This window comes from Diadema setosum, chromosome 1, assembly GCF_964275005.1.
Source record: "Diadema setosum chromosome 1, eeDiaSeto1, whole genome shotgun sequence".
NCBI classification, from domain to species: domain Eukaryota; kingdom Metazoa; phylum Echinodermata; class Echinoidea; order Diadematoida; family Diadematidae; genus Diadema; species Diadema setosum.
Window position 1 is genome coordinate 30534647 of NC_092685.1, and position 15768 is coordinate 30550414.

The 15768-nt window shown below is 39.1% G+C and overlaps 1 protein-coding gene across 1 annotated transcript in view; it reads right to left on the minus strand.

Annotated features, from left to right (window-relative positions):
• The window catches only part of LOC140229613 (WD repeat-containing and planar cell polarity effector protein fritz homolog), an 81260-nt gene that overhangs the window by 30140 nt on the left and 35352 nt on the right, over nt 1–15768 (minus strand). Inside the window, exons 18-21 of the mRNA XM_072309864.1 lie at nt 14288–14393; nt 11723–11837; nt 10033–10156; nt 5674–5737 (exon numbers count right to left, since the gene is read on the minus strand). Coding sequence (XP_072165965.1) covers nt 5674–5737; nt 10033–10156; nt 11723–11837; nt 14288–14393 — 409 coding nt within the window. The remainder of the gene's footprint in view (nt 1–5673; nt 5738–10032; nt 10157–11722; nt 11838–14287; nt 14394–15768) is intronic.

A 15768-nucleotide genomic window follows, 5' to 3' on the forward strand; every position in this document is an offset into this window, starting at 1 on the left:
CCCAATGAGAATCACTGTACGGCAGTACATGCATGAATATGTGTTAAATTTCATGATGATACCTTGAGGCACTTCCAAGATATGGAAGAAGAAGTCAAATTTAGAATTTTCACTTGACCTTTGAACTTTGACCTCAAGCTTCAAAAAATTCTCTAGAGAATCTTTATCAGGTAATACATGTACAGTAACAATACCTTCAGGCATTGCATAGATATTAGGGAAATATTAAATTTTGAGGAGTTGAGTTGAACTTGATCTTTGACCTTTGACCCATGACCTTAAATTCCCAAGATAATCACTGTAAGGTAGTACACGCATATGTACTAAGTTCCACGAAGATACCTTGAACCATTTCCGAGATATGGAGAAAAAGTGAAATTTTTGCATTTTTCACTTGACCTCTGGCCTCACGGTCCAAAACTTTCTCCAGAGAATCTTTATTAGGCAATACATGTATACACTACAGGCGCGATGGAGCACTCCAATTTGCATCTCATTATCGCCCCGTTCTATTTGAATTTCCAACGGGCATCCACGGCTGCCCAAAACTGTGTGCATGAAAAAGTCAAATCTTTACCTTCTCCTTGTGCCGCTATGCGTGCCGCTAGTAAACTCAAACTTCCCACACTATCTAAGTTTTTAAAAACCTTCCTTTTGATGAAAAAATTAAGAAATTTGCTGCACTAGAACTTGAGATATTAAAGCGTTTTGAAAATCACCTCTCGCAAAACATGCTCTCTGTTTTTTTCCGACTGGACTATGGCCGGGCTCCAATGTGTCCGAAATTGGCAACATAAGTTTATCAGGCCTCAATCCATTTATAGTGAAAGTTTACGCTTGGTTCCACCTGTACTTTTTGAGAAATCAACTTGTTTCTACAGGGTTTGGAATAGAAAATTGTAGTCAGCGAAACAATTGAAAATGATGTCATTTCTTTTCCCATAATATTGGGCATGCGTGGTACACACTGATCTCCCCTCAGGGGGGAGATCAGTGGTGGTGGTATAGTACATGTACGTGAGATTAAGGATTTCGTGCTCATTGTTGGTTTGCATGTGACGCAGTCAATTTTGCTGAGTGTCGCACGGCGGTGACTGCTCAGAGCTGGCTAACACGCAACCCGCTAGCTGTGACTGCTGAGCTACTGTGGCGCATGTTGCATGCAGCAAAGCGTTGTGTGTGCTGTGACATGCAACGCTACAGTCACGCGATTATACATACATGGGACCGATCTGTACGCTTTGCGTTCGTGTCATTTTTGATATCACCTTCTGTTTTTTTCCGACACAACCATGGCCGGGAATATTACGGTATGACATTTAAAACGCAAGCATATAAATAAATTTTGGTGTACTTTGTTCGAATGGCGCTTTGGTTCCGCAATCACACTTCGTGAATTTTAGGATGATTTTCGAGGCATATTTTTGGTAATTTTGCTCGCCAGGTTTTCGCTAAAATTTCACATTTTATCATTGTCAAATCCTTTAATATGTTATATGTGCATATTCGGACATGTTTTCAAATTCAAACTAACTCAATTTTAATCCGAAAATAGGTTTCCTTAAATTGTTATTAGCTTGAGAAGTTGTTTACTTTTTCTCAACTACGTGAGTACATGTTGTTTACTTTATGCAAATGAGGCTCGGCTGCCGATGGATTTCTGCGAGATAATTGGGGTGCTCCACCGCGCCTGCTAAGTTTCAAGGAAATACTTTGAGGCATTGCATAGATATGGGGGAAATGGTGAAATTTTTTAGCATATGACCTTGACCTTTGACCATGAGCATGTGCACCCAAAAGTTTAACAGACACAATTTCTCCCACTCACATACACATGCCAAGTTTCATTAGGATACCTCAAATGTTTTCTTAGTTATACTGTCCACAAAATTGATTAGGGATAGAAGGAAAGAAGGACGGACGTATGGACAACCCAAAAACGTAATGCCTTCAGTGACACTTCATGGCAGAGGCATAACAATCAAATAAATCCCAAACAGGAGTTGTTTCTAGCAACCACACAGCATGTCTGAGACTTGCCTGAAGGATCAAGCAACACTAATTCATTCCAACTGCAATCTCAGTACATAAATGATTAACTCTACATCTAGCCATGCCAGGTAATACTGGGACAAACCATGGGGCATTGAGGGGGGGGGGGAATGGAGGGATGCATAACATCAGAGTAAGATATGATGTAAATGCATGGGGGGCCCAAATAAGTACCAAATCATCGCATGATATATACACACAGGTATATTCACACTTGGGGCACGTCATGTGCAGCATGCCAGCTGTAACTACATAGGACACTTCAACTATCTTCAATACTCATGCATTGTTGAAATACCAATATATTATAATCTCAATGTAATTATATCACACAAAGAAGTCAATCAGTTCTGTGTCCTTCTTTTGCAGGAAATTTTATTGCTGAACTGTACGTATAACCCGTCACTTTGCAAGCATGTTTCCTAGTCGACACCATTACATTGTGAAATTGTAAACCAAATTACTGCCTCATGCACTTGGCTTCATGTAGTATTTAAATGTAAAATAAAATTCATCGAGGGCACAGTCACATGACTTGCATTAAAAACTGCAGAAAAAGTTGGAATTGCAACATTCAATAAACAGAGTGATGAAAATCTTGATAATTGATTACTGATGCACGAAGTACTTTTTATGTGAGTGAACAAAATTCACCCACACCTGTTCACCATAGAATAGCAAAAAAATGACAAAAATCTTTACTTACATGGAGAGTGCTACTATGACAAAATATCGAAACGTTTTCATTTTAATAGGCCAGCCCAAAATTATTGGTGTACATGCACAAATTGTGGGCCCACATACCATAATCACGGCCAGCCTCAGGCCGACCTGGCAGTGTAAATAGGATTTAATTGCATCATTTACCATTTGCAGATGAAACAAGGAAAAGTAGAAATTATACGGTGCATAAAATATGTCCCCGCCGGAAGTAGCATTTAGTAGCAAAATGTACAATATCGGTAAAACATCAAGGTCAAAGGTCAAAATTCTGTGTAGAAGTTTTGAAGCCCTCACCTAGTGCCATCACAAAAAGCAAACGGAATCAAAATCGGGTTAGAAATGGCGAAGGATTAGCATTTTGTAGCCAATGTACAATATAGGTCAAAAATCAAGGTCAAAGGTCAAAGAAGTCAAAGGTCAAAATTCTGTGTAGAAGTTTTGAAGCCCTCACCTAGTGCCATCACATAAAGAAAACGGAATCGAAATCGGGTTAGAAATGGCAAAGGAGTAGCATTTTGTAGCCAGTGTACAATGCAGGTCAAAAATCAAGGTCAAAGGTCAAAGAAGTCAAAGGTCAAAATTCTGTGTAGAAGTTTTGAAGCCCTCACCTAGTGCCATCACATAAAGCAAACAGAATCGAAATCGGGTTACAAATGGCGAAGGAGTAGCATTTTGTAGCCAATGTACAATATAGGTCAAAAATCAAGGTCAAAAGTCAAAGAAGTCAAAGGTCAAAATTCTGTGTAGAAGTTTTGAAGCCCTCACCTAGTGCCATCACATAAAGCAAACGGAATGGAAATCGGGTTAGAAATGGCGAAGGAGTAGCATTTTGAAGCAAAATATACAATATAGGCCAAGGTCAAAGGTCACAACTGAAATTCTGTGTAGAAGTTTCAAAGCTCCCATGTAGTGCTATCATATAAAGCAAACAGAATCAAAATTGGCTCATAAATGACAGAGAAGTAGCAAATTGAACATTTTGATCACACACGGATGCACAGACGGACGGACACACGGACACACACACGTACGGAGCCCGTTTCATAGTCCCCTGCTCGAACTCGTTCGGCGGGAACAACAAAAACCCAGCTTTAGTGTTTCAAAATAGTTTTTGAATGTGAGTTAGGGATAGGAACAACCATATGTAAGAATTTTAATCGGTATAATCCATGTTAAGTATTGTTGAATAAACAAAGTGTGAACAACAGTTACAGTATAATTATAAAATGTTTCTAGACTTAACCATCTACAGTTATGTTTTATTGAGAAAAACAGTGATATCTCCTAATATTCTAGGCTTTATTGCAAAATTTTTTATATTGTGGGCTGTTTTATAATACAACTGACCTACACATACATGTATATGCATCAAATATGATATATCAAACATTTTTTTTTTTCTTAATTACTGCTCCAATGGAAAACAGTACCTAAACAGTAACTAAAAAGTTCTGGCCTAGAGTATACAGCTGCTGCTGCATCTATGTGAAAATACATGTATTACAATGCGTAATAATGAGAGCATGTGTATATTATGTGCACCACACCAAGACCCATCAGCGAATATACAATTATTCATAGATAATTAAACAAGAGACGCAGGGGTCTAGTATGCACCTGAGTATCGCAAGTTGTTTTTTCTTCTTGCAGATTATGACTTAGGAACACAGCACTCTTGGAAGGGGGGGGGAGGCTTTGAGGGACTCTGGAAAATGGTGTCCATTTGTATGGTGTATAACACTGCCGATAATACCTTTCAAGTTTGCAGAAAATTTAACCACCCATTTTCAATAAGGTCTAGATAAAAATACAAAACAAAACAAAACAAAATAAAACCCCTGGATCTGCCATGAACAAACTTGAAAGTACACTATCTACTGTATATAGTCAAGAGTATTTCTGGTTTTATAGGATATTCCCCATGTAGGGAGTGATGCACCAACTCTGTCTAGACTTAGTAAGCACTCTCTAACCTGATCAATAATGCCTGCCATGTTTGGTTAGAATTTTACCATACATTTTCAAGAAGATGAAAATGCAAAATTTGAGTCCTCATTTGGTCCCCTACCCCCCCCCCCCCCCCACCCCACAACCCAAAGTTCTTAGGGGTACCCCGATCTGCTATGAACAACCTTGAACTACAGTCACCAATGTACTTACATACAGCACTAACCGAGCTCTGCCACTTCTGGCTCTACAGAAGATTTTAAAGAGTTCTACTCTATTTGGAGGCTTTGGGCCTCATTGGAGCCCATTTGAACAATACAGGAAAGTTACTTGCCAAGTTTGGTAAAAAAATCCCTCTCTGAATTTTCAAAGGGAAGCTGAAAGCGGAATAAGTTTAATTGCGACCCATGACTGACAATTTTTTATCTAAATAGTTCATTTGAGCATTTGGCTCAGTGAAAAAAAACACAAACAAACAAACAAAAACATCACATTGAAAGCTTAAATTTTGGTGGATGAACGATCACTCACAACTATATCCTCACTGTTGAAAATCTGAAAAAATCTCCAAAGTTTTAGATACGCAGTTTGACCAAATTACAGCTGCTTTGGATTCGGCCTTGTTGTTGCTTGGCCGAGCAAGGCTTGGGCAAACCAACAGTAACTTTCAAAGTTGACGTGAATATTCTTTGTGTGAAGGAAGGATGCAGAATACTGTAAAAGTGGAAATTTTCACACATTTCGCGCAACCTCAAACTAGCACGAAAATAAAAGCATGCAAATATTTTTGCATGCCATATGTTCCAGTAGTTAATGTCCTGATTCCGTGAAATAAAAAAAAAAAACAAGCGAAAGTCATCTTAGCTGGCCGAGCATGAAAAATTACTCGCAATGAAAATATCCACTTTTACAGTATGTGAATTCAGAATAAAGTTGTCTACTGCCACTCACCATGAAGAGATCTCTGGAGTGTAGGTCCACAGCCAAGAGGAACGCCTTCTCAAATCGTTGGTACCTTAAAAGGAAGAACAAGATATCGAGTGGGTTAAGCGCTCACCTGAGTATTTCAGCTAGTTCACTTTCCACATATTCTTCCCAACAAATATCTGAGAGGAATTTTTTTTTTGGGGGGGGGGTAAGGGAGCCTCCAGGGGGTATGGTATTTATTGTATGTATGATATCACTCTGGCAAATAATATGTGCCGAATTTGAAAGAAATTTGCCCGTTTTTTCAAAAAACAAGGAAATGTGAAAAGCCTCTGGGATCCCCCACGAACAAACTTGAAACAACAGTCACCAATGCACCTACTCATAACACTAACTTAGCCCTTTCATATCTGGTTTATACAGAGAAGCAGATTTTTAAAGGTTTCCTTAATTTCTGGTTGGCGGACATTGCACCCATTGGAACAAATTGAGATCTCATCACCCGTGGGATGCTACCTGCTATGTTTCGTGGAAATCTCCTACTGGGTTTTATCTTGACCACAATACACTATAATACACCACAATACACCTTAATAAACCATAATCCACTACAATACACCATAATAAACCATAATCCACCACAATACACCATTATATAAAATAATACACCATATTACATTAACTGTAAAAGTGGACATTTTCGCGTGACTAATTTTTCGCGATAGGCGGGGTAAGAAGAGTTTCACATGTTTTTAATTCCGCCGAATCAAGACATCCACTACTGGAACATATGGTAAGCAAAAATATTTGCGTGCTTTTATTTTCGTGCTAGTTTCGGGTTGCGCGAAATGCGCAAAAATTTCAACATCGCAAACATTTTCACTTTTACAGTGCTTGCAATATCATTTAAAAGCTTCTTAATTGCTAACTCTAAAACTAATCCTCACATTACCCACAAATTTAAGGAGATTAAATTTGATGTTCCTGTCTTGAATGGACAAATGTTTGTAATTTTTTTTTCTGATTTTGTGAAAATTCAATCATTTCAGCGAGTTCCATCTGGTCTTGTTGGAATATTAGATATGCAGTGAAATTCAAAGGTCTCAATTTAATAACATGATGATAATATCAGTACCAAAATACCCTTGGGAATTAAAGGATTAAACAGCATCTGTTATTTTTGTCTGACAAACAAGAACACAAAAACAAAAAAACAAAACAAACCAAAACATATCCAATTCTGGACGATACATTCCGATTGATTACTGCTAAACCTGAGATGTAATTTTTATGTGTTCTAATTCATGACAGGACTGTATGCTCACATCCACTGAGAATTTAAATTCTTCCTTGATAGTAAACAAATAATCAACGTTGGTGAAGGTGATGGGACAAACTATCACTTCCGAGGCGATCTGGATGTAGCTATCTTTCCGAAGCGCAGCTGAGGAAAGATAGCGTACACATTCAGAATGCCAAGGAAGTGATAGTTTGTCTCATTGCCGGAAACTAAAAGTTGATTATTTGCTTTATATCCCACATCTGTCTAGGGTCCTAGATATTCCCATTTTATTCCGCATCAGAAACCGTTTTAGCTGTCTTAAGGTATCATGAAGGCTAGGGCTTAGGTTAAGTAGTTTACTTTAGACGTATACGCGTAGATGACAAAACAATGAATTCGCTCCGTGCACCGTGGCACCGAAATAAAAGTGCATTGCACTGTGGACTATCATTTGACGTAGTTAATATGATAGTCCACAGTGTAATGCACTTTTATTTCACGCGCACTCATCTCGCTTTAGGACTGTATGGACTGACTAGAGATCAGCGAAACAAAAGGGACTATCAATATAGAGTGTAACGAACTTTTCGTCTCAGGTGATGTGATGGGCAAAACTACGCTTTATCACGTGATCAGCTCTTGACCAATCCTATGGCAAGATTCTTAGTATGGGGAATATAATTCCTTCTATTCTTGGAAATGCTTATTTTGATAGAAATCCTCCCCATTCCAACGCAGGATAACAACTCACCGAGACACCGAGGCTGGTGATATTTTTTTGTGAAAAAATAAACGGGAGAGGAAATCTTCTTAACGAGTAAACATCATTTAGCTTAAAACATAAAATCCATCATCATATATGTTACATGTACGGTAAAATATTTTGTGCATACAAGCAATCACAGAATAAAACTTTTATACAACTGTTACGACCAAAATCACTCTGAGAATGATCGCACAAAAGAAACAATCAACTAATGTTCAGGCGGTTTATTAACAGTGATATTGTGGGTACAGACTCGTAATCGGTTTTCACTTCAGTACAATAATGATCAATAGAAACAATTACAAATCGGTCATGGAATCACTTACATGCATCCAAATCTTAAAGAAAAAAGTCCCTACAGTTCCCTGGTAGTGTCCAGATACGATGTTCGATGCACAGATGAATGATCCGCGACGCACCGATGAATGATTCCTCCGACGTAAATCCAGAGGCGCAGGTTGCGATAATCCTCGGTATTAATCCGGGGTAAAGATCCAGGATATATGTCCACGGCGAAACGTGCAGAATCCAAATGTTATGACGACCACGTCCAGTTGATGCGTTGAATGATGATTCACTTTATAATGTCCAGCAAGGAATCCAGCCCGTCACAGCTTTGCCGTAATAATGTCCGGTTGACACTATAATATGGAATCTATCTCCAATGTAGGCAAATTAATTCTCTGCAGGCAAAATGTCTCCAAGGCCTTATCTCCACAAACACAGTTTGTATAGCAGGTCAGCAGGTAACACAGGACTGACTATAACATGTCGCTTCACAGCCAGAAGTGACGTAACTCTCAGAGCAGAGGTGTTGGGTACTCTGCCTACTGCAGAATTTCTCCAGCTTAAATATACTATCCATTCACCCCTTTCTAGTACATTCTGTAATTTTCTCCAACCTGGGGCCACATACCTGAACATACTAGCAAGTCCAAATTCCAGGAATCCTGGATGACTCACTGCCTAACAATGTGCATAACATCATTGCCAAAATTACCCCTTTCTAGTACATTCTGTAATTTTCTCCAACCTGGGGCCACATACCTGAACATACTAGCAAGTCCAAATTCCAGGAATCCTGGATGACTCACTGCCTAACAATGTGCATAACATCATTGCCAAAATTAACTACCAATCACATTGGGCTACAGGGACAGTGCCTCACTCATCCAAATATGTATAAAGCACTTCCCAGAATTTTCTGGAATGGGTTAAATCATTCTAGATTGAGTGAGCTATAATGTATTTCCTGTCACATGCATACATGTACTGTAGCTACATTGTATACCACGTAGAAAATTCTCTACTGATCTGGTCAGCCTGTATGTACTATATCTATATCATATAGAATGTTCTCCATTAATCTGGTCACCCTGTGTACGTACACATTAAAACAACCATGCATACAGCCTTGATACATTATACATGTACATAACTAGTTGTGTGTACATCTGTGACACAACACATGTATAGATCCTTGCCATCTGATTGGATAAATGCAAGTCACATGACATTCAGAAGAATCAGCTATCCCCCACTCACCCTTAATGGCAGTGCAATAGACATCTATTAAATGGTAAATCAAGGGAGCCAGCCATGCAATAGATCCTAGGACACACTGAACTTGTGTATCGTAAAGCATCAACAGGACAGTGCACAGCGTACGTGGCCTATGGTCATGAGTATTCTTTGTTTCCATTTCTGTGTTCGTAATTTAGAGACAGGCACCTTTTTAACTATTAATGTGCCACGTTCGCACGCCCGACTCAGTTGATGGCGTGCCAACTTCACATATTCTGCTCAAACGCACAAACCCACCCAAACCAATCAATAAATCGCCAAATGCCACAGTACAATGAAAGCTTTCCTCGCGATTTCGTTCCTTTCACATTTAGCTTGCATTTTCTGTGGTGATTGACTAGCAAGCGGTGTTCCCCACTGAATTTGTGTGTAAGTTCTAAGTTTCTGTCACTATTTTGTGTACAAAAGTCATGCCTTTTCACAATAATGTAGTTCCTGGTCATTTGAAAGAAAAGCAATAACAGATTCGTCATACAATTTACATCAAAGCAAAGCTTGGCATTTTCTCTACAACTTTGCTCACTACATGTCCAGCTAAACGGAAATCTATACAAGTTACATGGATTTGAAACAGAGAATGTTTTCCAAAAGCATGACAACATTGGTGTCTCAGAATAATGTGGCGCACAGAGGATTTCCACTATGGCACATGAAGAACTAATAAAAAAAAAAGAGCATTTTTTTTTTTTTCTCTCTCTCTCTCTCTCTCTGTTTTTAAAGAAGTGACTGAAACATCTAGGATTGCTCATACCTCAAGAGTAGTTGGAAGAACCTGCGAGCCAATCGGCTAACGGCATCTCGGTACTCGACGACAATGACTTCAGAAAGAGGCCGGAGCGGAACATAGAAAGACCCGAGGCTGGCTTCTAATGCAGCTGAGGCGGGATGTAAGCGGAGAGATCGTAATAACTCACTACCTTCTACTGTGTGAGAGACAAAAAAGGAGCATCTGTTTGTTCAACAAGTTTTTGACCCAATGGAATAAACTGAAAAATTCCTGTTCACCTCAATCAGCTCTGAACCCTAATCAGGTTTTTTAGGCTATGCCATATCTTGGGGGGGGGGGGGGGGGGCTGATTCCCTCCACCCCAGATCTTTGGTGGCACAATCATGACAAAATAATGCTCTGTCATTTTTAAATGATTGTATCCTTGTTCCAAAACTATCACTTTCTCATTTGATTTCGATTAATAATGCAAACTAAGCTCCAGGTTTCATTACAGCCTATTAAACACTAGTTAGATACATTGAGAGTTTATTTTGGTGGTTTGTATATATATATATATATATATATATATATATATATATATATCTGTTTCAACATATTGGACAATTAAATATAAAAACTTCCAAAAGTCATTTCAAGTCGTATGTATTTCACTGTTTTCTAACTTTTTTTTTCATGTTTTGTTTTTCTCACTGGAAATTGTCACCCGACCATTTTTCTACCATAATTAGCATGAAATTAATCAGTCAAAGTAAATAATAAGAAAAATAATCAGGTTTTTAAAAGTTTCAAGACAGAGCATTGTTTTCCATAGGAAATGTACACAAAATCACAAAATTGTGCCCTTTTTTGGGTGACATGCATTTACAAAAATGAGTGCAGCTTCAAAACGGTAGGCGCAGACATCACAAATTTGGTCTCAAAAGTTGTGCGAGACTTGAAAAAAAAAAGACAAGAAGCCTCGCGAAAAGGTCTTCTCGTGGTGGAGAATCGTTGTGCAAAAGGGGAGGCAGATTACCCACCCCTCCCCCCCCCCCCCAATCTGTACCTTATATTCTTGTTTATATCATAACACCTTGATAGCCTACTTGTATGATCATCTGCCCCCAAAAGATTGTTCAGCAACACCATTTTCCAGATTAGGAAGAGTGCCTATATCACAAGGCGCAAATCTCTTTAATCAGCTCCTTTCTATATATGTATCAGAAAAATAGGTTCAATGTTTTTATAACAATGAGTTATCACATGACATGTCACTCTCAGCAAATTCTAAATAACTGTTTTGAGATGATTATTTTTTTTTTGCATCATTTTTTTTTTTTTTTAGTTATCTTAATAGCTTATGTCTGCATACCATGGAAATTCTCTCTAATCTGGCTAAATATCAGATGAAATAAACATCAAGCTCTTCTTTGGAAGAGCGATGTCAGCAAATGTCATGAAGCATTAGTGAGACCAGAAAGATAAAAGCCTTCAGCATCAGTGGCACTTTGTTTTACATTTCATGTGATCCCTCTGGCTTGCTGCCACATTAAAGGTATGCTTACTGCGGCCAGCTTGCACGACTGTTAACCCGTTGAGGACAAGTCCCGAGTATACTCGGGCACGTGTCTATGGGAAATGCGTGTTGTGGCAAAATCAGCCCGTCCTCAACGGGGTTAAGCTGCCGTAGCAACAGGATTTGACCCTCTGGACATCGGGGTTCCCTGCTTACCTTCTCGGATGGGATTAAGCGGCAGCCGGAGTAGATGGTTCATGATGGCAGACAGGCAGCCAAAGCATGTGCTACTCGCAGTGTTCCAGTTCAGTGCTGCCAGTAAGTGCACAGCCTGCCGAAGTAGACAGATCAACAAGGAAGAAACAAAAATGTGTGTGAGCCAAAACGTGGCTCTCCAACCACTTCTTCATAAGCCACAGTACACTAAGGCAGTCACTCTTATTTTTACAAGGGAGAAAAGAAACCCAAATCAAATCAGCAACACATTGCTCAAACGGTAAATTACATTTCATTTGTGCTCTTCACTTGGCTGGGCTGTGACAGCAGCAGAAAAGAAAAATGTTTAGGAAAATACATTTATACAAACACACAACAAAAATGGCATCAGAAAGCCTGGAACCACAAACAATTGGGGTGTCTCAACTGAGTTTTCTTCTGTTAAACTCTTCCAATTCCACACTGCTGAGTACACAGACCTCCCAACTTGCAAATTTGACCTTTCCTCAGGATGGTCAGCCTAAACTCGTCCACAAGCTTGTAGTATAAATGTGTGTCATATCAACTGCCTTCATCATGAAAAAATATTTGACACTCCTCTACTGGAAAAAGGGAATTATTTCATATCACTTGACTTTGACCTCGCTTCATTCAATGCACAAAAATATGTGAGAATAAACACATTAGATACTGTATACACCATATATCTAGCGAGTCTAAATTTTTTGTAAAGCGGGACTTCACAACAATTTCGAGAGTGGTTAAATTCGCAATTGTGGAGTACTGTACTGAGCAGAGAAAATGTATATGTGTGTGTCACATTCATCTTGGGATCAGAGTCATTATTTTTGCATATCTTTCATTTCACGAATCGCACCTGACCCACGAAATTCATGAATACAAAAACCTCGTGAAATATTTAGCATATACAGTATTTCTAAGTGTAGCTAACATGCAGTGAAGAACAGGATCCTTGGTTCCACTGCTTGGTTCTATCATTTGGCTTTAGTGCAATAGCACACCATTTTAAGGTCGACTTTAATATGCAGGCTACACTCAGACAAAAAACAAGGCAACCGCCAAATTGTGTCTCGCCCATTCGCGTACAAGGAATTAATATTTTTTATAACTCCCAGAAGCTAATTGACCTGCTTATGACCTTTGACCTTGTGGTGACCTTCAACACCCTAAGGGACATTTACCATCCAAGTTTGGTCACAAACGGAAAAAGGGATCAAAAGTAATGAGCCATAATCGAAATGCGCCATAAAAACTTAACATTGGGCCCTAAAAATTTGTTGACCCCTTTCTGTGACCTTTGACCTTGTGATGACCTTTAACTCCCCAAGGGACATCTACCGTCTAAGTTTGGTCACAAACGGACATAGGGATCAAAAGTTATGAGCCACAATCAAAACGCGCCCTAAAAACATAACATCGGGCCCTAAAAGTTTGTTGACCCCTGTCTGTGACCTTTGACCTTGTGACGACCTTCACCTCCCCGAGGGACATCTTCCATCTAAGTTTGGTCACAAACGGACAAAGGGATCAAAAGTTATGAGCCATAAAGGAAATGCACCCTAAAAACTTAACATTGGGCCCTAAAAGTCCGTTGACCCCCGTCTGTAACCTTTAACCTTGTGGTTACCTTCAACTTCCCAAGAGACATCTACCATCACCAAAGTTTGATTGCCATTGTACAGTTTGTAGCAACATGTGCCGAGTTACATGTGATAAGAGAGTCTTCCAAGTAAACTTTAACGCATGATCTCAAATGACCTTTGACCTTATCATGTGACCTCTTACGGCACCATAACATGAAGGTACCCGTAGTGCATCCATCACCCACGTTTGATTGCCATTGTAGCAACATGTGTCGAGTTACGTGTGATAAGAGAGTCTTGCAAGTAAACTTTAACGTATGACCTCAAATGACCTTTGACCTTATCCTGTGACCTCCAACAGCACCATAACATGAAGGTACCCCTAGTGCATCTATGACCCAAGTTAGGTTGTAATCCAAGCAACTTATGTGAAGTTATTTGTCAAAAGAGAGTCTTGCAGGTAAACTTTAACATAGAAAAGAGAGTCTTGCACATACTCTTTAATATATGACCTCAATGACCTTTGACATCATCACATGACCTCCGACAACACCATAACATGTAGATACCCCTAGTGCTTCTATCACCCAAGTGTGGCTGCCATTGCTGTAACAGTTGCCAAGTTATGCATCATAAGAGAGTCTTGCAGGTAAACTTTAACATTTGTGACGGACGACGGACGGACGGATGACGGACGGACGACGGACGGACGACGGACGGACGACGGACGGACGCCATTTGGATCCCTTAGTCTCGCCTTCACCTCCGGTGGGCGAGACAAAAAAAAAATGAACTATAGAAGTTTTATCAAAACATCATAAAATAAAACATGAAATTGTAATGTTTTGCATTTCCATTAAGGTGCCTCGGCAGGGTCTCCTGAAGTAAACGAGTCTGAGCCACATCCATTTTAACGTGGCGATTAGCTCAGTCATCTATTCTCCTAATTGCACAAACTTACCTCATCAATCTGATCGTTGGCAAGGTATTCTTTGGTCAGCTGCTGCGCCCCGAGGCTCCCTCTGCTGAGAACACCCAGACCGACTTGCACCAGCACCAGCGGGCCCCTTGATCACAATGAGAGGGAAGGATTATACCATGAGTGAAGAACTAACTCAAGGGGAAAAACTGTTGACTTTTTTAATGAGTGGGCAAATCACCACAGAATGGTGAAAGTGCCTGGTATCATTACAGGGATGGTACAGTTTGGTTGAGATGGGGCTTCAGGTCTCCAACTTCTTGTGAGATAATGACAAAACCTCTTATGAAATATGAAAGAGTGTACAATTCAAAGAGGAATTCAAAGTTTGACAAAAATTGGCTTTGAAATGGCTGAGATGTCGGGAGACAAAAAGGTTCTCGTAAAAGGTGGGACCCACCTTTTATGAGGACCACTTTGTTCTACTACTGCTGGTTTTCTACTACTGGTGTTTGTTTTTTTCTTTGATATTTCAGCCACTTCAAAACTGATTTTCTTCAAATAAATCATTTTGAATTTCTGTTGGAATTGTATGGTCTGTAATATTTCAGAAGTGGTTTTGGTTGTGATGGGGCTTGAGGTTTCTACCATTCTCTGATGATTTTTTTTTTTTTTTTTTTTTTTTTTAGATAATGAGAAATCTCTAATTAAGTTTGAAAGAGCATACAATTCTAAGAAAACTCCAAAGTTTATTTGACAAAAATTGCTTTTGATATTACTGAGATAACCAAAACAAAGCTATCCTAACAGCAGAGTGGGATCTAACTTTTATTAGGATTGCTTTGTTTTATTTTGTTTTTGGATATCTCGGCCATTTTAAAACCGATTTCACATCAACTAAACATTGAATTCCTCTTAGAATCTTATGCTTTTAGCATTTCAGAAAGTGGTTTCTAAGTATTTCACATAGAGTTAAAAGCTGAATTCTCAATTCAACCAAAACTATACCATCCCTTTAAAATCCTAATCCACCCCTCGACAAAAATTATACCATCCCTTTAAAAAGTGGACAAAGAAATACTGCAGTCATCAAATTTCAAACTTGCAAAACAGTGATATTGGTCACAAATACATTGTGCACAAGTGAAGAGGATGAGGTGACAATTGCATCGTTGCGCAAGTCTCTGATTGACATACAGACTTGAATACAAATCTTCCATAACTGTTATTTTTGGAATAAACTCCATAATTGTACTAATTTGTTAAATCATTGACATACTGTAAAACGAAGAATGTTCGCGTGCATTTTAATATCGCAAATTTTGCGAGAGCCAAGATTCGCGAAATGAAGATGCACGTGAAAGTTCTTCTCTACGCTATACTCACTGAATGCTCGAGGCAACTCGCGAAAATTTAATGCTGTGGAAAAATGCCGTCGGCTCCAATTCGCGAAAATTTCATGCCACGAAAATACTGTGTTTTACAGTAATAGCTTTTATATTTTTTCATCCATTCTAAAGAAA